Source organism: Notolabrus celidotus, chromosome 10 (assembly GCF_009762535.1).
Source record: "Notolabrus celidotus isolate fNotCel1 chromosome 10, fNotCel1.pri, whole genome shotgun sequence".
NCBI classification, from domain to species: domain Eukaryota; kingdom Metazoa; phylum Chordata; class Actinopteri; order Labriformes; family Labridae; genus Notolabrus; species Notolabrus celidotus.
Genome location: NC_048281.1, coordinates 30232596 through 30260383, shown reverse-complemented (window position 1 = coordinate 30260383; position 27788 = coordinate 30232596). Strand labels below are relative to the sequence as shown.

The following is a 27788-nucleotide window of genomic DNA, read 5'->3' as shown; positions in this document are numbered from 1 at the left end:
TTCACCTATGTGGGTCACCTATATGTCATAACAACTATCAAATCATTACATGAGCAGGGACTAAAGGGTTTTTGTGATAGGCTTTTAAAATATCTATATTTATTTGATATATTATCAGTAGTAGTAACAGAAGGTTACTATTTTTACCTTGATTTGACTTGTGGATTGCACTCATATAATGGCAGAAAATAGTGAATAGAGGGGTAGGATTAGATAAATTGTACACATGTAAAGTAAATTGTTTCATTGCTTGCTAATATTGATTTTGTTTCTTTTGTAAAACTGTTTCTTTTTTTTTTCTTGTATGTTTGTATAACTCTTTCTTCTTTTCTACTTGTATGCTTTTTTTGTTGTATTTTTTTGTTTTACATGTTCGAAATAAAGGCATCAAATCAAATCAAACCTTCTGTTTTCTTTTTGGGTCTCTGTTAAAGATCTATAAGTGGTGTTTTGGTAAGTTCCAACAACACCATAAGTGTGTTTTATGTCATTACTCAAGACACATTTTTACAGAAAAGCTTTAATTGTGTGATTTTATTTAATTTTAGCTCTGATTTTAAGGGACTGTTTTATAAGTTTGTATGTTTTTTAAGCTTTTATTTCATTTCATGTTTTTATCCCTTCATTTTGATTTGCACTTTTTCTTGCATTTATTGCCCACTGTGAAGCACTTTTTTACTTGTAGTGAAAAGTGCTACATAAAAAAAGTATTATTATTATCATCATCATCATCATCATCATCATCATTATTATTATTATTATTATTATTATTATTATTGTGAGTGTTCCTTTCTAAATCAATGAATATTTTGGTCTATATTCACTATTGTGTCTCAGATTATTATGAATGTAAATCCATGAAAATTCAATAAAAATATATTTGAAAATATCTAGACATTCTACATAAGTCACAAAATCTAGTGGAAACGAAATAGCCAATCATGTAACCCCAGTTGTCACCACCAACTTTAAACACAACACCATATGTGTGTTTTATGTCATTACTCAAGACACATTTTTACAGGAAAGCTTTTAAAGTGGGATTTTATTTAACTATAGCTCTAATTTTAAGGGACTGTTTTATAAGTTTGTATGTTTTTTAAGCTTTTATTTAATTTCATGTTTTTATCGCTTCATTTCTTGTTGTTATTGCCCACTGTGAAGCACTTTGCATTGAAAAATGCTATATAAATAAAGTATTATTATTATTATTATTATTATTATTATTATCATTATTATTATTATTATTATTATTGTGAGTGTTCCTTTCTAAATCAATGAATATTTTGATCTACAGTCACCATTCAGTCTTTGATTATTATGAATGTATATCCATGAAAATTGAATAAAAATATATATAAATAAAATATCTAGACATTCCACATAAGTCACAAAATCTCGTGGAAACGAAATAGCCAATCATGTAACCCCAGTTGTCACCACCAACTTTAAACATAACACCATCAAGTGTAGGATGTCAATTAAAAACACCAAGCTCGTGCGTAATTGAACCATCAGAGGTGTTTTAGGAGGTTTGGTACAGGTGGTAAAACCAGAACTTGATGATAGGACACAGTGTCCCAAACAAAAACAAAACCCAGCTCACCTTTTTTATCCATCAGCCACATAAACAGGAAAAAGGGAAGAAACCCCATGGGGCTCCACAGCACCAGAACCGCGATGTCAGCCTTGGTGAAGCCGTACGCGTGACCCGCCGAGACCTGGATGGGACCCCAGAAATTCCACACCATCCCTTGCAGTAGTCCCAGCAGACAGAACAGCATCAGAACCAGCCATCTTCTTCTGTACACTCTGCTGTGAACTGGCCGAGTGTGTGTCTCTCCATTCGCGGGGATAATAAGCGGCTCCCTTTCGGCCTCGGAGCTCCCACCGGCTCCCATAGTAGCTGCCTGTTTGCTGGTTCTGTTAAAATGTGTGTTTCCACGCGTGTACAGGAGCAGTAAATGGACTTCTCATCGAGCGTCAGTCAGCCACACAAACAATAACACCCGAGAGGCTCTGCTTCGGTCACTTAACTTCACTGCGCATGCTCAAACGGAAATAGTCTCGCGCTGTTGAAACTGTAACCGTTGGACCGCCATTTTGGCTCTTCCGGTTGGTTCGCTTGAGTGGGGCTTTGTTAGCGGACACAGAGCCGATATGGAGGAGCTTCATAAAGAGGCGGTTCAGGTGTAAAAAGACACCGCTCACTGTCACGTGAGGTTTGTTTACTTCCGCCCACAACTCAACTGCACGTGCTGTGAAAGGTGAGTTGCCTGGTTTCTCCTAAGACACCTCACTTTTTGCGAAGCTAGCAAGCTACTGTAAGCTTTTCCTTAAAGTAATACTTCCAGAGTAAACTTTCTTCTTATTTTAGACAATAGTTACAAACACATCCTGTCGAATAAAGCGGGTTAAGGGGTGTTTGTGGAGCTGAGTTCCACATGTTGGACAAACTTACAACACTAAATACAACAACAGCATTTGACTGGTTCTGTCACATGACGTTAGCTAGCTTAATAACTGATCAACTGCTCTACAGTTCACCTGGGGGAAAGTATTTTTGAGTGCTAGATGAAGTTATTTAATTGTTTATATAATGGATTCCAGTAATTAATTGAAGCAAGTTACCTTGAACCGCTTGAAAATGTGTAAAGAAATAGTGCTAACGTGTGGTGTAAGAGGAACAGCTTCCTGCTTAATTTCGTGGTTGTGTCACTTGAGTGGAAGCTTTGACTCCATCTCCGTTGTTAGGGTTACTTGTTTTATACACAGGCAAATACATAGCCTGTTTGCTAGCTATGTAGTTTCCAGTGTCCATCCTAAATCAGCAGGAATTATAAGATAAGAGATAACATAGTCCTTTACTCGTCCCACAACGGGGAAATTCAAGTGTCACAGTAACAGAGTAGACAGTGCAAAATAAATATAAAAGCAAACAAGAGCCTATAAAGTAACAATTATTAAAAAGTTAGTAGCAATTAAAATTAAAGAGGTAAAAAATAAGCATATCTTACACACACACACACACACACACATATATACATATATATATATATATATATTATTGGTTATGGAGTCTGACCACTGCAGAAAGAAAAGACCTGCGGTATCTCTACGTGAGACACCGCGGGTGAAGAAGTCTGTCACTGAACGAGCTACTTAGTGTTGTTATGGTCTCCTGGAGGGGGTGTGATGTGTTGTCCATCAGAGAAGATAGCTTTGCTATCATCCTCCTGTCAGCCACCACCTCCACAGGGTCCAGTGGGCAGCCCAGGACAGAGCTGGCCTTCTTCACCAGTCTGTTCAGCTTCTTCCTGTCAGCAGCAGAGATGCTGCTTCCCCAGCTGACTACTCCAAAGAAGATGGCTGATGCCACCACAGAGTCAAAGAAGGACTTCAGAAGAGCCCTATCAAACCTCTTGTGGCCAATCATTACCTAAACCAGGGGTTCCCGAACTTTTCAGCCCACGACCCCCAAAATATAGGTGCCAAACACTTAGGACCCCCACTGTCCCTCAAAGTGATTTAATGTGGCTTCATTTAGCTGGTCTGCAGGAAATGAGCCTACCCTATATGAGCATGTGGCTGTGTTTCCTGTGCCATTATGAATTAAACTGCTGCTACTGAAGCTTTTGATAATTAACTGTTCACTCATCCTAAACTTAGTAGTCAACTGGCAACAAAAAATAAAATACAAAAACATTCTGGGAGACATGTCAAGACCCTCCATTTTTGTCTTGCGACCCCCCAGGGGGTCCCGACTCACACTTTGGGAACCCCCAACCTAAACTATGGTTGTATGTGCTTTCCAGAATCAGTGTGGCAGGGTTTGGCTTTGTAAATGCCATGACAGTGGGCAAAGTTAACCATTTAAAAGAAAAACAAATAGATACGATAACAAACACACTGGATGTTAGTAAAAGATGTTTTTCTTGTCCGACCCAAGTCACAATCACTCTGTAGTTGCTTTTGGGCCACTCAAGGGTTGCTTTTGGGCCGCATGTGGCCCGCGGTCCACTAATTGATCAGGGTTGCTTTAAGGGTTTGAAGCCAAATAGGTTACATGAAGTTTTTGTTTCATTAATTCGTATTTAATTCAAACACTAAACATCAAAGTTTCTCAATTATAATCCCTTCAAATCTGATTAAATGTGTGCTAAACGAGATTACACAGTTGAAATATGAACTTTCCCCATTGTTGGAAAAATAATGCTTCCGTAAATCAACAATATTTCTAAACATATGCAAACATAAATACAACCCCAGTTTGAAAAGAGTTGGGAGATTGTGTGAAATGTTGATGCAAACAGATTTGATGGTTTGCAAATCATTGAAATCCTCCATGTAATGAAAATGGTGCAATGAACGACTGCATAGCAAATGTTGAAACTGAAGAGTGTTACTGCTTTATAGAAATATATGCATTTTAAATCAGACAGGGATGACTAGACACTAAAATAAAGAAGATGTGTGATGCTAAAACCTGAAAGAAACACGAGACAGAATATCCCCCAGTTATAGGTGGATTTTTAGAGATAGAATGATTGATCAGTCAGGCCGATTAATCAGGCCAATTAAAGGCATTTTGAAATCATCCACATTGGCTGACGCCTGTGCTCTCGAGACCGCTTTAAAAAATATTCTGCTTTTAGTATCATTTTTACACTGTGTCCAACTTTTTGAGGAACTGGGGTTGTATATTTGGCGTTCATGAACCGCAGTGTATTGTTCATTATGTGGTTTGTGCAAACAAAACCATGAAATAAGCTCGCATTGGCTGATCATGCATGCCAACCAGTGTTTGTTGTGATCTAATTAGCATTGAGTCAAAGTGCAGAAGTAAATGGGATGAGCAGCTTCTTGTAAATCAGCACTGGTAGAATATCACGCCATAAGATGCAGTTATCTATCAGTTTACCAAATCTTCTTCTTCTCTGTTGCATCCTCCATTAGTGTGAACTACAGGCCATGGCTGCTCCTGACTCCATTAAGCCCTTCAGCCCAGAGGAGACTCAGAGGATTCTTCATCATCTTCAGCAGCCCGCAGTCTTCATGAACATGACGTGCGGCTGGCCCGGTCTCCGCTGGACTGCAGAGCATCTGTCTGAATGCCTCGGTGACAAGCCGGTCCGATTCAGACTTGGGAGAAAAGACGACGAGACAAAGAGTAAGAGCAGAGAGTGAAGAAGTTCTGTGTGATTAATCACTTGGATTAAACAAGCAGAAAAGGAAACAGACCTGTGTGACTCCAAAAGATCCACTTTGGGAGACAAACGTAGCACTTTCACTTGTCGTGTCGTTCTGAAGTAACTGGTGATATGATATATTTCAGTCAAACAACTCACAGAATTTTAAGCTGAAGTTTATTAATTCAGCAAGCAGTATTTGTGTTCGGCTTCTAGGCTCCAAACCTCATTACCCCTTGCAGAATAACTTATATGCAGACTTTGAGGAGCAATGAGATAGGACTAACCCCCTCGGAGCCTACAGGTGGATGCTGGGGGAGGAGGTGGGTTTGAAACTTTGCACGCAGCACTGGAGCAGGGCAGCTGTAGCACTGACGAGGGAGAGACAGGAAGTCTTGCGGCCTAAATAGACCGCCAAATGAGATGATGTTGAGATCAGCTGATAGAGAGGATGATGACGTGTCGGTATCAATCATTGCAGCTTGAGTTGTCTGCCTGAACTAGCTTGCAGGCGGCACTCCGTTATTGGATGGATCATTAAATATGAATAAAAAATATATAGTATAAGAATACTACACAACAAAATAATACAATTCAAGACCACAAAACCAAAAAATGAGGGGACAAAAACATGGGACTTCCACCAGATCTGTGTCCGGTCCATCTCTGATCTGCTCCGGTCCGGCTCCGTGCTCTCTCGTACTTCAACACCCACCGGTTGCGTTTTCAGAACGCAGCAGGGAGCAGGACCGCCGGACAGCTGAAGTCATGTGACTGAGGTTTTCCCACGGCAATCACTGAATCAACGATTCTCCTCCTCCTCTCCTCATCCATGTTGTCTTTCTGGTCCTCTGAAAACCTCTGACCTGTTGACTCCAGGCCTGCTTCCGCTCATTTTGTTTTCATTCTGTTTTATTCTGAAAATTAACCGGATGTTTTCATTTTGTTTTGGTGCCTGACTTCCTGTCCCGCTCCATCTCCTCTGTTGAGATTGATGCGTCATGCTCCGGCATCCAGCAAAAATAGTCTTGCGTATCTGATCCGTTGCGTTCCGACCTGCTGGCTCAGAGACGCAGCCGGAACCAAATGGAGCAGATCCAGTGGAAGTTAACACATTGACTAGAATAGAATAGAAACCTTTCAGATCCGGTACCGGACACGGATCTGGTGGAATTTGGCCGTCACTTACCAGTAAAGATTTTATTGCACTTGGATTTCCACTTGTCCTTTTGCACATTTCCTTTAATATTTTAATGAATTGATTCATTTTTAAACGTGTCAATGCCATTTGAAAAGGTCTTTCCACAAAAACATTGAGTAGTTAGTGGTTTAACTACTTTGTAAATTATCCACTCCACTCTAAGGCAATAATCCAAAATGTTCTGGCGCCACCACGTTCCTACAGTCGTCAATTTCAACAAGCTGAAATAATACGCTTTCCTGTTGCGTTCGTATTCACACCAATACACAGAGTTTTTATGCTTTTGAAATTTCTGTTAGCACATAATTATTTTCTGCAGGATTGTGGAATACATTTACTAAAACAGACTGTTTGAAAGGATGGAATGTAGTTACAAAGATGTGGTTTGAATTTCATATTCAGGAGCAAAGTACTGAAGGGGTTCGTAGTGTTAAAGCAGCTTTGTTTTGCCCTCCGTTGGCACTCTGACTCCCTGTGTGATGAATAACTGAGCGTGTCCTCTGATAAAAGCTAGCTAATTAGATTTCTAAATCATCCTCTCAGCTGAACGACTAACAGGAGGGCATTGTTTATGATTGATTATGAATGACATCAATCAATGAGAGACACACTTTGTTTAGTAGAACAAAAGCAAGTAAATCAAGACAACAGTGATTTATATTTCCCATGAAAGGGGGTAAAAACAACATTTCATGCCTCTGTGATGATGCATATTGAGATGCTGGTCTGTGAATTTTATTTCTGTTATAATTAAACGACTTTACTGAAACTTTATCACAATTTCTCACTGATTACTCTACTTGTTGTGCTTTTTCTCTCCATTTTCTTCCTCTAGCCCCTCTGTTTGAAACTCAGTGTTCCTATGTGGAGGCCAGACTGAAGCACTTTCTTGCCTGGACCCGGGGCCAGACTGGGACAGACGTAGGGCCCTTCTGTGGATACCCCATATCAGAGTACTGGGCTTATGCTGACTACAAATACATCGCCATGTTGTTTCAAGATCAGCCTTCCATGTTTGAGGTAATATGCTTCCCCCATTCACACACTTAGGTATCTAGACCTCTATATGCATTCTGGTCACACATCAACATGAGACTATTTAATTACAGATACCAGATTTTATACTGGAATAAACTGGAATATGGGGCTGAAAGAGGACAGTGTCAGATCATAGACTTTATACTAAAATGGACATTGTTGGGGCATGGTGGCCAAGCAGTCTAAGCGCCCCACATACAGAGGCTATAGTCCTCGTCGCAGGGGTCACCGGTTCGACTCCCGGCTGTGACAATTTGCTGCATGCCTTCCCCAGCTCTCTACTCCCCACGTTTCCTGTCTCTCTTCAGCTGTCCTGTTATAAAAAAAGCAGAAAAAGTTAATACATGAACGTTGTCAGTTTGTATCAGGATGAAGCCAAGAGATTTACAGCACCACCTACTGGCTGCCTCCAACCTTTTCCATTATTTCAGATTGAACATGGGTCAAACTATAAAGTTGAAATACATGTAAGAACAAGTCATGCTGGTTTATGCTTAGGTGTTAATTTTTTGGATAAGTTGAGTTTTAATAGTTATTTAATTTTAAAAAGAGCAGATGTGACATCATGATTGCTCTGTTGACTAATCCAGGCTCCCGCAGCGTTCTAAGAAACAGCTAGAGAAAAGTTGCAATCACTAAAACCAGAGATACAAGTGTCTGCTTCAAATCAACCCCTTGAATCTCTTGTATGATTTGTTTACTGTTGCTGGTATGACATCAGTCCCACGGCCCATCTTACTAGGTACAGTGGGGCAAAAAAGTATTTAGTCAGCCACTGATTTTGCAAGTTCTCCTACTTAGAAAGATGAGAGAGGTCTGTAATTTTCATCAGAGGTACACTTCAACTATGAGAGACAAAATGAGAAAACAAATCCAGGAAATCACATTGTAGGATTTTTAAAGAATTTATTTGTAAATTATGGTGGAAAATAAGTATTTGGTCAATAACAAAAGTTCAACTCAATACTTTGTAACATAACCAAATGTTCTATGGGGTTAAGGTCTGGAGCCACTCCAGGACCTTGAAATGCTTTTTACGGAGCCACTCCTTCGTTGCCCGAGCGGTGTGTTTGGGATCATTGTCATGCTGGAAGACCCAGCCACGTTCCATCTTCAATGCTCTCACTGATGGAAGGAGTTTTTGGCTTAAAATCTCAGGATACATGGCCCCGTTCATTCTTCCCTTAACACAGATCAGTCGTCCTGTCCCCTTTGCAGAAAAACAGCCCCAAAGCATGAGGTTTCCACCCCCATGCTTCACAGTAGGCATGGTGTTCTTGGGATGCAACTCAGCATTCTTCTTCCTCCAAACACGACGAGTTGAGTTTTTACCAAAAAGTTCTATTTTGGTTTCATCTGACCACATGATGATCTCCCAATACTCTTCTGGATCATCCATATGCTCTCTGGCAAACTTCAGACCGGCCTGGACATGTACTGGCTAAAGCAGGGGGACACGCCTGGCGCTGCAGGATTTGAGTCCCTCTCGGCGTAGTGTGTTACTGATGGTAGCCTTTGTTACTTTGGTCCCAGCTCTCTGCAGGTCATTCATCAGATCCCTCTGTGTAGTTCTGGGATTTTTGCTCACCGTTCTCATGATCATTTTGACCCCACGGGATGAGATCTTGCGTTGGGCCCCAGATCGAGGGAGATTATCAATGGTCTTGTATGTCTTCCATTTTCTTACAATTGCTCCCACAGTTGATTTATTCACACCAACCTGCTTGCCTATTGTAGATTCCCTCTTCCCAGCCTGGTGCAGGTCCACAATTTTCTTCCTGGTGTCCTTGGACAGCTCTTTGGTCTTGGCCATGGTTGAGTTTGGAGTCTGACTGTTTGAGGCTGTGGACAGGTGTCTTTTATAGAGATAATGAGTTCAAACAGGAGCCATTAATACAGGTAACGAGTGGAGGACAGAAGAGCTTCTTAAAGAAGAAATTACAGGTCTGTGAGAGCCAGAAATCTTGCTTGTTTGTGGGTGACCAAATACTTATTTTCCACCATCATTTACAAATAAATTCTTTAAAATCCTACAATGTGATTTCCTGGATTTTTTTTCTCATTTTGTCTCTCATAGTTGAAGTGTACCTCTGATGAAAATTACAGACCTCTCTCATCTTTCTAAGTAGGAGAACTTGCAAAATCAGTGGCTGACTAAATACTTTTTTGCCCCACTGTATCTTGTTGGCATGCTTTGGCCCCAATAGTGGGAATGTCAGCGACCATGGAGGCGATCTTTTGTCTTCAAAGCTCACAGTGGGCAGAAATGAAGTGACGCTGTCCGTTCTAAAAGCATTCAGTGTGTCAGATTGGTTTATTGTAGGCTGTTATCTGTATCTGCACAACTCTAACAAAAACACAAAGTCTAGTTCCACAGGCACACTGTGTGTCATGTTATCACTTCAGAAGATTACATTTGATTGCAGCGAGAAATTACGTTGAGCTCCGGACTTTTTGTGCAGAGTAAAGTTATTGAAACATATGGCAGCCTTGCATAAAGCTTAAGAACATCAAGCAGATTCCCATCAGAGCCAACACGTGAGTCATTGTGTTGTGTTTGAAGTTAGACTGTCAGCATCTGGATCACGCTACAAGTCGAGGCTTAAAAATCAGATGTGGGCCCTTTGACCAGTCAGGTTTTAGAACTTTAGTTTTTTGTATGAATTAGTTGAGTTTGTACATTTCTGAAAGCTGCTTGAAGCAGCTTCATAGAAACCCACAAAAAATGTGTAGATCTGAAAACAGATGGGTTTTGAGAAAGATGTAAGCCCATTAGTGAGGTTGGTTTTACTCACAGTTTAATTTGAATTCACACCAAACGTGTTGAACAAGGTTGATTTCAGTGCTCCGAGCTGACCGGTCACCTTATCTCACTCGAAACCAGAATTCCCCGTAGACCTGGCTTCATGCACAGGAAGGCATTGTTATGTTGCAACAGAAAGGAGCTTTCCACACATTTCTTACTCAAAGTTGTCCACACCTTGTACAAAACAAAAGTGTACACTGTACTGGATTAAGATTTCTCTGAGCTGCATTTGGATATTTTTGTCCATCAGTTTGCATCACTCTGTGTTCTTACACGGCTGCCAAACTAAAGCACTTTTATTAAATGACCCGGGGCCAGACGGGGACAGATGAAGGCCCTTCCTGTGATTACTCCTTCTCAGAATATTGGGCTTATGCTGACTACAGATGTTGTTTCAAGGTCAGCTTTCCACGTTAAAGATATAAACCTCCTCTTTTCACACTTTTCTTAAAGGTTTCTAGACTTTAAAACTGCTTCCTGGTCAAACAGTACGCAACAAAAGCGACTACTTCTCCTTTTGGATTCTAGCTTTTATACACTGACTGGTAGGGATGGGTACCGAATTCGGTACTTTTATAAGTACCGACCGAATTCCGTCGGTACTACCGAGTACCGACTCACGTAAAACCAAACGGTACCATGTTTCGGTACCTGAACGCATCCCTGTGACTGTGAGTGAGTGGAAGAGAAGGCGAGTTTCCATACTTTCGCCCTGTAATAAAGTCAGAGACTGATCGGGTGGACGTCTCTGCTCTCTGCATCTGCGCGGGAGTGCGCCAAACGGAGCCTGCAGCATGATAGAGGATGACTACAGAGACTCTGCAGTTTAGCAGCATGTCATGCTTCTTTTGCTAACAACTCCACCGGAAACTTGCAACATGTGCAGCGCTAATGTTTCGACGGATGGCAGTCGCACTTAAAAATACAATGTAAGCCCAAAGGAAGAAGTTTACGTCAGCTGTAGCCGACTGCAAAGAAGGAAGAAACCTTCTATTAATGGATTCAAAGTGTGAAAAAGTGGACAAGTTACTGGATTAATTGTTCCGGATCCTTGAAATAAAGGGATTCCAGCCTATGGTTTAGCCTTTGGAACCCAGGTACAGTTCACCATCAAGTCAGAAAAGCCTGAAGTTGCCGAAACATGATTCTACCCTCACATTAAAGGCTGATTTATACTTCTGCGTCGAACTGACGGCGTAGCCTACGCTGTAGGTCTGCGTAGCTCCCGTACCTACGCAGAGGCCTACGCACGTAGCTGACGTGCACCTCCTCCAAAATGTAACTCTGCGTAGAGCCGACGCGGACCGCAAGCTCTGTGATTGGTCCGCTCGGCGGCTTTGTCTTTCCCGCATTCACAGCACTTCCGGGATCCCGGACATCGGCCACACATCAGCCGTGTATTTCATGTCCTCCTCTCTATTCTTCATGTAATCATGTCTGTATGATAAACAGCAACATGTATCAGCTGTAGATTAGCATAACACGCTCTGAATCTCTGTGGAAAAGTAAACAGAGATCGTAGCGGGCCGGAAGTAGGAGACCGGCTATCAGAGAGAGCACACTGCCCTCAGGCGTTTCGGCGGAGAATTGCTGCGCGACACGGACACACGGACACACCGACGCACAAGTATGTGGGGCTCATGTCCGCGTCAGCCCCTGCTGCGTAGGGGCGACGCAGAAGTATAAATCAGCCTTAAGGAATAGAGATTGTTAAATCAATGCCAGGATCGGATCGGCTAGTATGGGTATCAGCAGATACCAAAGCCCAGGTATCAATATCGGTATCGGGACCTGAAAAGTAGGATCGGTGCATCCCTAAGGCCAATGCAAAAATCTGAGGACAGGTGTGACATGAGACCTTCTTGATGATTTATTCAAGAGCTCAGCTGCAGTGTTTTGGACCTCCTTGTAGATCAGCTGATCTTGCCCTACTTGAGAACTGGTGTCCTACAAAGATGATCAGGGAAAACCTTTTTAAATGAAACTACTTGTTGTCTGTTTTTAACTTTTTAAAATAATCTTAACACAAAATTCAAAACATAAAAATGTTACTGGAAAACATGGATTTGGGTTCATTTGGCCAGCTTTGAGTAATGCCAGATATTTTGGCTGGCAGTTGTTGTTTTTCATTTTAGTCCGCAAACAGTTCTCTTGATTGTGTCAGCCATAATTCATATTTTGCTGCGGCAGCTTCTGTTTTTGGATCAGGGGAAACGATTTGTGGGAGCTAATAAATAATAAAATCAGATTGGCACACTGAATTGCACATTCAGTGATACCCAATATTACAGTTTCAGCAATACAGGAGACTGTACCAACTCTGTAATCTGTATCAACGTAACATCTAGATTTCTAGGCCAAGGGGTCAGCTGTTTGTAACATCAGCTTTTAAAATGTTGTTGAAACTAGAAATTTGTATTGAAAAGCTTCTTAATTTTTGTGTATGATTACAGACACCTTAAAGCTGGGGTTGGTAGTCTCGGAAAACCAGCATGAATTTGAATGTAGCATTTCCTCATGACTCCTCTAAGGAGAGGTGTAGAGAGTGTGAGCTGGAGAGAGGAGAGACAAGAGGAAAAGTTTATCATTCTTTCAAACATTGATTGTTGTTTTGTTGGTTGGCGTGATCACGGCCGACAGTGACCGGTTATTAAAACTCAACGTGTTCACGAATCGGCTCGTCATCACTACAGCGTCCAGACGGACGCTACAATACATATACATTTTCTGTAGGACTTAGTAAATGTCATTAATTCTTCTGCTTGTCAGAGCCCCCGTGGTGAGAGCTTTTTAGACTCTGATCCGGACTACAGTCCTGAGCAAAGCACCTCATCGGGTCAGAGGGGACAGGCCCGAGGTTGAGCGAGAGGGGCAGTCAGTAGAGTCAGGGGAAGCAGAGGCAGGGGACGAGGACTCGGAGTGCACGCCTGGGAAATGTACGCGCAGGAGGCGGGCAGAACGGCTAGACGGGATTTGAATGGTTTAAAATTTTGGCACCCAAAAAAGGCTGATTGGTTGGTGTTTTCCCAGGTTTACTCCGGCTGTAGATAGCAGCTCTTTTTACCTCTTTTTAAAGAACACATTATGTATTGATTGCCATCAGGACATAAAGATCATTTTAACCAGTATAACAAAAAGTGTATCTAAATCTGATTACCAACCCCAGCTTTAAAGCAGCCTTAGGTAAAGCTTGAATAAACATTAGATCAAGTTAACATGTGAGGCATTGCGTTATGTTTACAATGCGGCTGTCAGCATTTAAATCAAGCGGCACGTTAAAGGTAATGAGTGACATTTGGAGCATGTGACTAGTAAGGTTATAGAACTTGAGTTAAAGTGTAACTACACTCATGTAAATCTGAACATTATGCTCTGATAGTCTTTGATTGAGACATAAGTGCATTAGTGACGTTGGTCTTATTAACAGCCAAAGTTCACTTCTCGCCAATCGTGTGAATGTAGTTAATGTAGTGCTCTGTGCTGACCGGTCACATTTCTTAACACAACACTTAGGAGAAATCTTTATGGACCTGGCTTTGTGCACAGGAGGGCATTGTTATGTTGAAATAGAAAGGAGCTTTCCCCAAATCCCAAACGTCCAATAGCTGTTCAGACTTTGTATAACACACAAGTTTATGCTGTATTGCTTAAAGAGTTCTCTGAAGTGCATTAAGATTTTTCTGGAAGAGAATGAAACAAACATAAATCAGAAGGATGAACAGAAGTAGAGCAAAAGGGTGTTTCAGGGGCAGTGGTGGCAGTGAATGATATGCATACTGGATTGGCTTAACCAGTTACTTTTTACCTTAATGGGAAATTGTTTTCCTTATGCCACTCATTTGGATCCAAGGTTTTCAAATTAGACCTTGGCCAAGTGTTTACTGATTTGGCAGTGGAGGCAGGCTTTCTAGGCAACAACACACACTACCAGTCAAAAGTTTGGAAACAGCTTCTCATTCAAGGGTTTGGAGTTAACAATGTGCAAACACTGCATGGCAAAGTTTCTCTCTGTTTTTCTTTTTTCTGTACTTTCTTTTTTTTTTTTTAAACAGAGTTTTATTGATTTATGTTTTTCCACAAACAGAAGAGAATTAAATCGAATCACACATCTTGCCTTCGTATCACATTATACATTTAAAATAGTACATTAAGAGTGGATTATAAAAATACATTTACATTAGAAAGAGAAGAGAAGAAAGAATATATAATATAATACAATACATTACATTACATAAATAAAATACAATACAATACAATACAATACAATACAATACAATACAATACATAAATAAATAAATAAAATACAATACATAAATAAATAAATAAATAAATAAATAAATAAATAAATAAATAAATACAATACAATACAATACATAAATAAATAAATAAAATACAATACATAAATAAATAAATAAAATACAATACAATACATAAATAAATAAATAAATAAATAAAATACAATACATAAATAAATAAAATACAATACATAAATAAATAAATAAAATAAATACAATACATAAATAAATAAATAAAATACAATACAATACACACATACATACATAAATAAATAAATAAAATACAATACAATACACACATACATACATAAATAAATAAATAAAATACAATACATAAATAAATAAATAAATAAATAAATAAATAAATAAAATACAATACATAAATAGATAAATAAATAAATAAATAAAATACAATACAATACATAAATAAATAAAATACAATACATAAATAAATAAATAAATAAAATAAATACAATACATAAATAAATAAATAAAATACAATACAATACACACATACATACATAAATAAATAAATAAATAAATACAATACAATACATAAATGAATGAATAAATAAATAAAATAAATAAATAAATACAATACAATACATAAATAAATAAAATACAATACAATACATAAATGAATAAATAAATAAAATAAAATACTGCCACCGTGTCATAGCGTACATTCCAGACAAGGAAAACCCAGCTGCCAGACTTTTCTGTTCCTGCTTCATAAGCTCTGTGCCGCAAAGGTAAAACTGGTCATGTATACTTGATTGATCTTCGGGTAGTGGACTTTTAATGGTACCAAAAGTTAGAACAAAGACCCTTGGTGAGGTAGCTTTCATGGCCCACACCTGTGGAACACCCTACCTGAAGATCTGAGGGCTGCACAGAGCATACACTTTTTTAAAAGCACACTGAAGACCTACCTTTTTTAGTCTCGCTTTTAACTGAGTTTTATTCTTATAACAGTTTTAGGATGGGGGGGGGTCTTTTATTTTTTGTATATTTTTAATTTATTCTATTTTAATTATTTTTTATGTACAGCACTTTGTGTTACAATGTCATTGTATGAAAAGTGCTTTACAAATAAAGTCTGATTGCTTGATTGATGATTGAACTTACCATCGGAAAGACAAATTCAAGATAAAGGTATAAACACCACATTCTTTTCAGTGCAATAATGAACGCATTCAGAGGCTGCTTTCTTTAAGTCTTGAAGTTTAGGTTATTGTTGGAGCTTTAGCTTATCAATAAATTACACATCAAATGAAAAAAGCCAATTAAAAGATGCAAACATTCCCCTTTATGTGCCGTTTAAAAGAAATCATCATTCATTTTTTAATTCTCTCCCATGTTTTGACATTTTCAATTAAAATGTAAAGCTTATTGTCCATTACTTCTTAATATTAGCAGCTTTTTTTGCCCTCCAATAGGTAAAGACTTCAAAGTGCCATCCTTTCTCAAGGAACAGCCTCCTATTCATTTCATTTTTATCTCCGTGATGCGTTTTTATTGGGCATCCACCTGCAGTTATTAGCCACTGACATTCATGCCTTTGAGACAGGCAGACATGAGCTTTTTACAGGATAAATGATGCTGGGAATAAAGGCTGCCTCCAGGCTGGATTGACCACTGTGTCATTTACAGCTGCCTGCATATATGGTAATGACTTCATTATTCAGGATGCCCGTCTGATTGCTACACCTTTTGTGCTCTGACAGGACATGATTGACGGACCAGTTTTCCATGACAGATTACAAATACTGTAGCCTGGTTGTCCTACACAAAGGCCTTCATTTGGCACCTATAATAGGCCCTGTCAGAGCAGCTGATGAGGTGGGGTTACTTCTATTAGATGTGACAGTTCCTAAAATGTGAGCCGTGGGCGCGTGTCCTGTCATTATCGTGTACAATGAGACTTTTAATTTTTAAAAAAAGGCTGTAATTTCTATTTTTGTGTCATCTTTGATTTATATTTGTCATCTGGGTGTGGTTGTGATTGTGTTGCAGGATATAAAGTGGTCTGAGTTTGGTTTTGAGGGGCGCAATGGGAGAGAGAGCACCTTATGGATCGGGACAGAGGGGGCCAACACACCATGCCACCTGGACTCTTATGGATGTAACCTGGTGCTGCAGGTACAAGGACGGTAAGAAGCAGGATGGCATATGATGGCAGATTTTATACACTCAGGTAACCAGATTATAAGTCAGTAGTTCTGGCTAGTGATGGGAACTCTGACTCTTTTTAGTGATCCAGATCATGTGACTCAGCTCAGCAGTAAGAGGGCTCCAAAATGTCTCATCAGAGTAGCTTTTTTTTCTTTCATTATAGTAGTTTACTTACATTCTTCATTGTAATTATAACACACCTTATCATTCCCAGAACAACAACTGTTTTACAAGTTGTTTGGTATGAAAACATGAATATATTAGTATCATTAAGCACCGTCCGGTTCAGCACCTTTATTGTTCCACATCAAACACTAAACACAGTGTAATAAGTCTACTCTAATATCAACATGAACGGCCTGCTACTGCTCCTATTGCAGTTCTCAATCATCTCCTCAGCTGCTGTGCACACTTCACTCTTCTCTATCTGTGCTCTGAACACTGCCATCGCTCCTTCCCCTGCATCTGATTGGTCACACACTTTGACACAGCGTTCAGTCAGGGAGGGAATATTGTCCCTTTACTCTGTCAAGTATTAAATAAAAACAGAAAGAGGTAGAAAGGAATCCAACTCTCGAACGGGATCCGGCCATAGACTGTAAATAAAAAGGTCACAAGATCCTATGGAGTTTCCCTCTACGGCAGCTGTTAATCAAAGTGAACCCGGAAGTAAAACGCTGTTTTTTAACCTCTAATAATAATAACAATAATAAAGCATTTTATTTATAAAGGCGCCTTTCTTAGCACTCAAGGTCACTGTACAGGGCAGAGTTTAAAACAACTTAAAAATTAAGCTGATAAAATCAACAAGGCATGATACAGTGCAATTAAGATACAAATAAAATGAACAGGATCAAATACAGTGCAGTGAAGAGGTGTAATCAGAGTGAATATGACAGTGAATAACTAACGAAAAAGAAACTTTTCAGAAAAAAGAGGCCTTGAATACAAAAGAGTCAAATACTAACTACATATCACCACAGCATACGGATGTGAGAAACATTCGTACGATGTGTATTTATTTTTTAAAGTTTGACTGCAGCCTCATTCAAATGAATTGGGGAGACAGAGTTTTTGACCTGTACTGCAGCCAGCCACCAGGAGGAAGAGTTTTTGTGGAAGCTTCACCTCCAGCTGAGCGAGCTGCACCCCTGGATCCGGCTCATATCATTCAAATCAAGTGGCAACCTCCAGCCGTGAGAATTTAAGCCAATGCGTAAGTGCTAAAAACTGCAGTTCGGCAGGAGCGTCCGCTTGAGGCTGGCTCCGGAAGTACCGGAAACCACATACACACCAATTCAAAAAAGCCGATCTTTACAGCAGAAATAAACATGTCGTTTTCAAAAAACAAGTGTAGTCTGGATAGCTCATTTCTCTGTACGGGAATGGAATTTTTTCATAACGCGGCAAATTTGAAGGTATTAAGATTACGAGTTTTCCATTACGAGAGGCACAGCTGACTTGATTAACAGGCGGGAACACTGTAGCTGTTATTGAGGAGGCTCAAAGCACGCCTCTTTACCTCACACTAGCTCGACAGCATTTAGGTTGACTTCAGCATTTCCAATATGTCTCCCACCAAAGATTGGCTTCAAAACAGCGCTTCAGAAACAGATGGGTGACGTCACGGATGCTACGTCTGTTATTTATACAGTCTATGGTTCAAATACAAGAATTGGCACTACAGCTGAGTCGTTCGCTACCGACTCGTCACTAGACTTGACATTTCCTTTAAGAAAGAGAAGTTTTGGGGCGCTTTTGGCCTAGCAATCTAAGAGCCTGCCCCATGTACATAGGCCATAGTCCTTGATGCAGCGGTCACAGGCTCAACTCCCGGCCTCTACCATTTGCTGCATTACTTCCCCCGCTCTCTGCTCCCAACATTTCCTGTCTATCTTCAGTTTTATTATCCAATAAAGGCAAAAACATCCAACGGTGTAACTTTAAAAAGAAAAAAGAGAGAGAGGTTTCTTATTCTCTTAGTTTCTTATCTTATTTCCATGTCTGCTGTAAAGTGACCCATGCTGAACACTAATGAACACTCCCCAATTTGCATAAAACATTTAGTTTGTGTTGTAATAAAATATATACAGTATATATGCCTACATTGATTATTTGAAGTGCAGGTGGAATAATACTGTTTTTTGCTGCACAGGTAATTCAACATAATGTAGTTCTCATCTCAGTGATAATGGTCAGGAGTTTTGTGTCGGTAAGCCTGAGGTTAACAGTTAACTTTAATGTTAATTTGGCCGGCAGAGAGACGGCATAAAGAGAGAGTGTGAGGTGTAAAGTGGAGTGTAACTGTGCCCTGACATACCTGTGATAAGGGCTTTGTGCATTTAGTGTAGAGTAGTTGTAACCAAACATAAAGAAGCCTCAGGGCTCCACACAGCTGTTGCTTGGTAAAGTTTTCTGCCTGTTAACCACCCGACTCTTCTGCAACAGGAACAGTGCAGAGTACTGTAGCTGCTCACACAGACTCTGATCTGTCCTCTGCCCTCTCACAGAAAGTTAATTTGAGGCAGAGCTCGCCAAAGCTGCAGGGAAATGGAGACAGAGTGTGAGGCGCTCTGTGAAGCACAGTGAGTCAGAAAACAAGAGGGAAAAGGTCTCTTTGAATCGTGTCTCAACCCAGTGTTCTCTTAGAGAGCAGCACTCTTATCTGAATCTTTGTATTGGCTCTCCGACTCTTCTTATTTGGTATTGATCTCAAGTTAAATGAAATTCAGCTGCTACAACTAACCTGTGAAAGTACATCAGCGGCGATTGATATGACTACTTTCGCAACAATGGTGGGTTAGATGAACAGAAAGCAATAAAGGTGTTAATGGGGGATTCCTCAGATGATAAAGCACTAAAGAGGATTTTAGCATTGAGATAAAAAGCTGTCCAAGGAAGTGGGAAAAATCCGAGCCAACCATCAAAGAAATAATGTATGAAATGCTGAGAGGTTCTTAATCCTTGTTGAAGCACAAAAAAAGTGACATTTTTTCCAGACTAGTTTTAAGTGGACTTAAAAGGTCAGACATAATTTGACATACTTATAAAATTAAATGAATTTAAATTAAATTAAATTAAATTAAATAAAGTAAGATAAAACACAACAAAGCAGAATGAAAGAGTGCAAATCTAGTTTGTTTCTATTTTCCTCTAACATCTGAAGTCCTGTCCTTTATAACTGTAATGTTTCCTCTGTGCAGAAAGCGCTGGCACCTCTTTCCTCCAGAGGACTCTGCTCACCTGTACCCCACCAGGATCCCGTATGAGGAATCCAGTATCTTCAGCCAGGTGGATGTTCTCCATCCAGACCTGAGGAAGTTCCATGCTTTTCAGAGAGCCAGGGCGCACGTTGTTACTCTGCAGCCGGGGCAGGTGAGGATTCTTCACACAGCACAGTGCAATAAAAACATTTAAAGCATTAAATAGATTTATTTTGTACCCACATTTGATCAGTTACATCCTCATATGCCTCATTTGATTGTATTGATTTTGGCGACCCCTGTGGATTTAGCCCAGATTATAATATCACAACTACTTTTAAATAATAATGGCTTGGTTTTCATATCTGCAACCCAAAAGAATATAAAAGCACCTTAAATGGTAATGAAACAGAATGACATGAACAGTGATGCCTCGTTAAAACCTAAAAGGAAACTAGACCATTAGCGAAAAGACTCCATCACTTCCATATCATGATTTTTAATGCATATAACAACTGAGAGAGGGAAGGTGTCGGACGTGGCAACTTACAGCACAGTGAGGAAAATCTATTTTTGAATTCTCCACAGCAAATATTCATGATGAGTGACTGTTAAAAAAGCCTTTTTTTTTTGTAGAACATGTGATAACCTGTAGGAGAACTTGCAGGAGAAGATAAGTATAACTTTGTCCACAGGGGGCGCCAAAATCACCTCAAACAAAGTTTCTCACAGGAGCTTTAAGTCAGCTTTTAGATTTTTTTTTGTAAAAAGAAAATCTCCTGTACTTTTATTTTTCAGTTAGACAGTCTTTTGGCATTAAATGTTTCCCACATAGACGCATCTGATACTATTTCAGTTGTGACTCAACTCAACTCATTTTTATTTATATAGCACCTTTGTTACATTGAAGCATGCAGCCCAAAGTGCTTCACAAAAGAACAGAGAGACAGAAAACAATAGAAATAGGAAAAAGTTGAAAAGAAAGTGAAATAAAATACTTGAAAAGTTAAATAATAACAATCAAATCAATAAAATAGAATATGAGAAGTGTCAGAAAAATGAATTAAAATCATTACAATAAAATCAATACAAATAAAATCAGATAAATACCAAAAAATAAAATAATATTAAAAAAAGATAATATAATAAGATAGAATAAAATAAAATGAATAAAAATGATGTTAAAACAATGTTCATAGTGGTTATAATGCAATCCAGGGCTAAAAGAAAATGACTCCAAAGTTAAAATCCAGATTAAAAAAGTAAGTTTTTAATTTACTTTCAGAAACAAACATTTGTGTTTACCTGGCTCCAGAAAACCACCACATGTGATCAGATGAAGTTTAATATATGCAGCACTTTAGCGTTTCGTTATGTTGAGCAGCTCGTAACACTGAAGCTGTAACCATAAAATATCACTTGATTGGTCCTTGAGCTCTGAACATGTAAAGGTAAACTCAACAGGAGGAGATTTATTCGCTCTTATGTCCTCCATAAAAGTGCAAAGCAAGGCAACGCTCATGACTTGTGTTCCAATTAAAATCCGGCCTTCGTGTTTATGGTGCATCACCTTCAACAGGCTGAAGCTTTTATGTTGAAGGAAGCGTAAGGTAAGTCACATTAGAGTCCCTTGCGTCATCACTCTTGATGTCTTGTCAGGAGGAAAGGGAGCAGGGTCAAGTCTAGGCCGGCAGATCATCTGACAGCTGCTGTCGTCTGCTCTGCTGTAGAGGAAGTGGAGTCAGAGTGTGAGGAGGTATGATTGAGGTATTCTACAGTCACACTCGGTGCGATAGTGCCCTAATTTCCAGACATCTCCTCGCCTGCTTTCAAAAGAGTTTCCTGAATTTTGGTAAAAATCTTCCTCCTCATCCTACTTCGCCTTGTTTTAGATTCCAGCTGCATTGTTTCGTTTTGCAGGAGTCAAAACAGTGACAGAGCAATTAACCATCTGTCTCTTTTCACTATCTGTTTGCGCCTGAACTCCTGAAGCGCTCTAAATACGCTCTTATCAGCAAAACCAAACCCAGCTGTCAAGAAACTCTGAAGGCAGGTAAAGTGCGTGCAGGTCAGGGTCACAGCTGATGCTGCTGGAGGTTTACTTATTTTATCGAGAGAAAAATGAGGGTGGTTACACAGCTGGTGGGTGATAAACCAAACAGAGCGAGACAACATAACTCTGCTGTTTCCCAGGAACAAGCAGCTCCTGTCTTTTACTTCAGTTTTAGTGTTAAGGGGACTTTGAGAGTTTTTGATGCCACTGGTGAATAGACCAGTTGGGATTTTGAGCAGTGACGTTAATAGTCGACCTTTAGGGACAGTGATTGGAGGAAAAAAAGGAAACACAGAAAGGTGATTCCACTTTCAGAGCTTTCAAAAGCATCAGGTCTTAGCTCTTAGTTTCAGCCTGTGAGGAACCTCTTTTTGGTCAGTGTTGGCATCCTCTGTGGACAGAGCAGTTGTAGTTTGACGTTTTTATTATATTATTGTGTCATAAATATATTTATAAGCCTTTAAAAGACACCATGAATTGGGGCGCTGGTGGCCTACCGGTCTAAGCGCCCCACATACAGAGGCAGAGCCTGTCTGCAGTGGTAAGGATCAGTAAAACTTAGTATATTGATAATCAACCTTGCAGCTGGTGGTCTTGTTTGTTTCTGCAGGTCCTGAGAGGACATCATTATGAAGTCCAGCCTGTTTCATAACCAGCAAAATATTTCTCTCAGCAGCTTTAAGCCCAAAAATACAAGTCGTTCCAAACTACACACAGATCTGGACCTGTTCCTGATATAAAGTCGTCCTCTGGCTCTAAACGCCTCTGAACCTCCTCCGTGCTTCTGGAGCTTTCAGAGAGTCCAAATCACTGAGGATGTGTATCTGCGATAATGTGATGATACAATCACATCATGATGTTGAGGCGGGAATCAAAACAAATCACAATGTATATCATATCCTGAGCCGTGTGACAAGTCACGCACTTTATGGCTCTGCTTGTTTATAGTGCCTGTGTCCTTTGTGATGACACCAGCTTTATGCACTCACGTTTTCCTCTCTTATTTACCTTGTAGTGTCAGAATGGAAGAGTCAGATAGTTTAAGATTGAGTACAACCCTGCCATCTAGTGGTCAGGAGTTTAAACACAGTATTAAATCATCTACTGCCATGTTCCCTATAATCTAGAATCAAGAATCAAGAAAGCTTTATCGCCAAGTGAGCTCGCACACACAAGGAATTTGACGTGGTGATTGAAACACTGGTACTTGACAACAGTAAGGACAGTAAGGACATTAAATATAGAAACCTAAAATCTAATCTAAAAAATTCTAAATACAAAGTAAAAATACTATCTGTACAAAGAAAGGTAAGGAAGTACTTTTAAAGATATGAATAAGTTAAATTAGCCTCAGCCAGAGTGCACATTTTAGCAGATGACTATAATAATAAATTGTGTTATGGATTAATTTACAATATTGCACATGGTTATTGAAGTATGTGTGATATATCACAGGAGTCGTTAGTGGTTTACTGTTGATTGTTCATGATAAAGTAAACTCTTAACTAAAAGTCAAACAGTGATTTTGAGGATCGTAAATCAAAACACAAAAACAAGTTCCTCCAGTGTTTCAGTATCGTCTTACCCCCGCGCTCTTAACCTCTTCAGAGCCGATGTTGTATCTGGGTTACATCCAGCAGAAAGCTTCCCTCCGTACACTCTGACACATAATGAACCTCAGGTAAATCTCCTCCAGGATGGCTCCACCTCTGCTCACCCAGTGAGAGCAGAGATCATTCATCTTGTCTTGTCAGACCAATGAATCATGAATGAATCAGGTCCAGTGAGGAGGGAGGGAATCGATAAGACTCGCCTGCTTTAATAGACTCACTTTATGAATGGATGACCCACTGACAGGCTGAGGGGAGGAAGGTGTTTGCTGCCACCTAGTGGAGGATCAGCATGGAAACTGCTTTGCTAAAGATTTATCACAGAGGCTTCAACGTATGAAATACTGTGCAGGTGATGTTATTAAACTGCTGATGCATTGACGCTGCTAAGACATATTTAACTTTTATCTACCCAGGTGCTTTATGTTCCAAGACATTGGTGGCATTACGTGGAGTCTGTGGATCCCATCACTGTCAGCGTCAACTCCTGGATTGAGCTGGTAAGGAAATCTTTGTACAAATGTAAGGAAAATTCAGCCAGACGAGCTCCACCTCATGTTGAAGACTAGATTCATTATGATGATTGTGTGTGAGAACAAAAGCCTCCTACTGCTGGACAAATATTTATTCAAGGAGCTGGACCCTCTCCAGTTTTTCCTTCAAGGTCACTGACACAAGAAGCAGAACTCCACCCTGACCCTGTGTCACTCTGTCACATCCTGATGTTCAGCACGGTCTGTTGTAACGTCTGTCTGACGAATTCCTTGACTATCTGTCCCCGAACAGGATGTGGATCACATCGCCAGAGTGAGTGAAGCTGTGACCAAGACTGTGGTCTGCGCTCTGAAAAGCACGCCAAGTGATGACAACACTGATGACTGGCTCAACCCCACTGAGGTAGTGAGTTAGTGTGATGTTTTCTGGGATGTTGAGGCTCTTTGCTGAGTTTTACACCACTATTTAAATCCCTTTGTTACGTGTTTCTTGTCCTTTCTGTAGGTCAAAAAGATCCCTCGACAGATGTGTCCACATAAGTTGTAGCACATGAAACAGTAGATGCAGAATGGGCATCTAGAGAGTGTGAAATTCTCCTATGTTGTAATACTTAACCACAATCTCTGTCTCCATCCGCACTGTGGTCAAAAAGTTGCCCATAAGGCCTCCACTGTTCCTCATTAGTGCAGGAAGTATAGCTGATTTGGTGCTTTAGCTCATCCAGTCTTGCCGAGAGTCTGGTGTGCTTGTGAAAGATTTGTAAGCCCCATACCTCCCACATCTTATTCACTCAGAATTAGTTGGAAAAGCCAGACAGCTTAAACCACTCAGAGGGTTTATTTCTCCCACGCACAGGAGGTTGTGTGCTGTGTGTGGAGAAACACAGGTCGTAGAGAGAGAGAGAGACTGCATTCACAAAGAAAGGACTTGAAACCTCCTCACCTTGCTTGATCTGTCAGACTGAGTTACTGGACAGGTCACCGATGATAAGGTGCTGAATACAAGTGGAAAAAACATTTCAAATAAGGCAAATCTGAATACTTTATAGAGTTGAGGAGTTCAGAGAGTTGAAACGACTTGATCTGACAGCTATACGAGCTGTAACGCTGCTTCTTTAGTGCCAGCTCAGGAAAATTAAACTCAACTCATGAACATGTAAACAGAGACATAAATAACATTTACTGGGGTGCTGGTTTAGCTCAGCTGGCAGAGCGCTCGCACCTTATGAAGAGACTTAAAGTCAAACAGCAGCTCTGATCTCATAGTCTATGATGTACAGTATGTCATCCACACTCTGCCCTACCAATAACTCTCCCTGCAGCTGTGCCGCCCAGCGGGCCGAGGAAAACTGGTCATGAACTAACCCTTAAAGGTTCAGTGTGGAAAGGGAATATTAGTGATATCTAGGAGTCAGATTCTAGACTGAAATGCTCCCTTGCTCACCCCTTCTTTCGGTGAAGCTACGGTAGCCTTTGGGGACAAGAAGCTTGTGTGATGCATGATGAGTATGATCCTGCATTTGTTAAGTTTTTACCATCAATCAAAACAAATTATTTTAGTGTGCAAGATGGTGGCCTGCATGGACGGAGACCAGCTCCTATGTGAATATAAAAGGCTCATTCTGAGTTACAACAAAATAGTTTTTATATTCAGGTGATTAAACACTAATTTAAACTTACTTCTGAAGATTACATTCAATTTCTACCAAGTCTGTTCTGCTGCATGCTTTCAAATACTAAACACTGTACTTTTAAAAACAACAAAAAGGGGGGCAGCTGGCCTAGCAGTCTGCAGAGGTTGCCGATTTGACTCCTGCATGTCTTCCCCCGCTCTCTGCTCCCCATGTTTCCTGTCTCTTCAGCTGTCCTATCAATAAAGGCAAAAAAAAAGCCCCAAAATGTTGAAAAGATGTATAGAAAACTAAAAGGGAAAGTTACTGGTACAGAATTCCCTCGAACATATGAGTAACTTGGTGTGTCAGTTTAGCTCAGCAGGTTAACCCTGGGTTCAGAGGCTTCAGTCCTTGAAGCAGGCGTCTGGCGTTTCAATCTGACCTGTGGCTCTTTGCTGCATGTCACTCCCCACACTCTCCTCCCAGTTTCCTGCTCTATTCAAGGTCCTATCGTCTGGATAAAGGCTCTAAAGCCCAGAAAATCATGTTTAAATAAACTCAGATTAACTTGACGTTTCTGTATTTTCTCCAAATACAATATCTTTTGATTTTTGAACAAGCTCAAAAGTCTCTCATTGTGGGGCACTGGTGGCCTAGTGGTCTAAGTGCCCCAAATACAGAGGCCATAGTCACAGAGGCTATAGTCCTTGTTGCAGAGGTCGCCGGTTCAACGCTTGTCTGCAACCATTTCCTGTCTCTCTTCAGCTGTCCTATCAATAAAGGCAAAAAAGGCCCAAAAAATAACTTTAAAAAAGTCTCTCATTGTACATAAATAGCTGTCATAGCTGCCTAATGTGAGCGCCTCCCAACTATCATGAAGATGTATCATGTCTGGTAATAAATGCCTTCACAGCCCATTCTCAAAATGCCTGTTTGACTGGCAGTTGCTGTTTGGTGATCTCTTTGTAACAGCATCTTTTCATTATCATACAACAGGAAGGAGTAGGGACCCATACCGAGAACATGCAGTTTGTAAACCTGGCGCTGAGAGCTTCAGCTCAAACACAGAGGACCCTCCGCCTCAGCAAACACAACCCGGACTCAAGAGACACATGCCCAGTCAAGAGGGACTCCAGAGGACAAATCAGGACACACTGTGATGGAGAAGGAGAACCTGAGCCCTTCAGGGTTCCCTTTGGACCACATCTGATCCCTGTACACTGTCAGCAAGAACACTCCCCAGAAACAAGAGGGGTGAACTTTGAACCACCAAGGAACTGTGATGTGAAATCTCAAGAGGGCGGCGTCACCGACAGTTCAAAGGAATTACAGAAAACAGAGCTTACATCTGCTGACAGCTCGGATACAACCGAGAGCAGACAATGTGACGGTGCAGATGTGAAGACACCAGCAGACACAGTATTAACCACTAATGACCTGTTAGACTGCCTGGTGCATCCTGATGTCATTGCAGTAGTCACTAAGCTCTTACTGGACAGGCACACAGGAAGTTACAGGACGGCTACATCATCCTCACTATAAGATCCACCAGCTCCAACATCATTGGTCTTTGTGGTGAGAGACAGCTGTGAAAACAAACAAAGAAATCGTCCCTCTAATCTCCTGCTAATGCATTGTTGTTGGTAGAAAGGAGAGGAGGAAAGATTAACACCTCTTTTCTTTCACCCCTCATCTGTAACGCTCCTCCTGAGATCGGCCTGTGTGAAGCCACAACTAAAACTAATCGCTATGTGACGAGCGATGCCATCAATTGCTTCCTTGTTTTGTTGTCCTGCACAGACTGACTAATCCAGTTTGGTTCTTCCAGACCAAGAAATATGCTCCACTAAATCAATTTGGTATGCTAATAAAGCACATAATCCAGGGAACTATTCCTGAGATTTGAACATTTGTTTTCAGCGTAATGTTTTCCTGTCGTCTGCTAATGAAAATTGTCTCAACAGCAGCAGAGGGCTGATTGTAATGCTGTAGTGATGGATGAAAACTGTGAGCAGGAAGTAATAAATGAGAAGTGTCTGCCGCCACACGTGGTCACACGCCAGAGAGGAGGAGGAGGAGGAGGAGGTCGGACATGGACAGGAGTCATAAAT

General features: G+C 40.3%; 2 protein-coding genes across 2 annotated transcripts in view; one reads left to right on the top strand and one right to left on the bottom strand.

Moving 5' to 3' along the window:
• The window catches only part of slc49a4 (solute carrier family 49 member 4), a 107593-nt gene extending 105510 nt beyond the window's left edge, over positions 1–2083 (bottom strand). The window contains exon 1 of the mRNA XM_034694766.1: positions 1607–2083. Coding sequence (XP_034550657.1) covers positions 1607–1901 — 295 coding nt within the window. The 5' untranslated portion in view covers positions 1902–2083. The remainder of the gene's footprint in view (positions 1–1606) is intronic.
• On the top strand, positions 2084–27584 carry hspbap1 (hspb associated protein 1). Its single transcript, XM_034694765.1, has 8 exons — positions 2084–2267; positions 4957–5170; positions 7226–7410; positions 16546–16682; positions 19908–20079; positions 23987–24070; positions 24357–24467; positions 26674–27584. The coding sequence occupies exons 2-8, from the start codon at positions 4972–4974 to the stop codon at positions 27217–27219; spliced, it is 1434 nt and encodes a 477-aa protein (XP_034550656.1). The 5' UTR covers positions 2084–2267; positions 4957–4971; the 3' UTR covers positions 27220–27584.
• The last annotated feature ends 204 nt before the right edge of the window (positions 27585–27788 follow it).

Coding starts and splice junctions, on each gene's coding strand:
- hspbap1 (XM_034694765.1), top strand. CDS start 4,972: ATGGCTGCTCCTGACTCCATTAAGCCCTTCAGCCCAGAGGAGACTCAG. Junction 16,683..19,907: donor GTGCTGCAGGTACAAGGACG/GTAAGAAGCAGG, acceptor TCCTCTGTGCAG/AAAGCGCTGGCACCTCTTTC. Junction 20,080..23,986: donor TTACTCTGCAGCCGGGGCAG/GTGAGGATTCTT, acceptor TTATCTACCCAG/GTGCTTTATGTTCCAAGACA.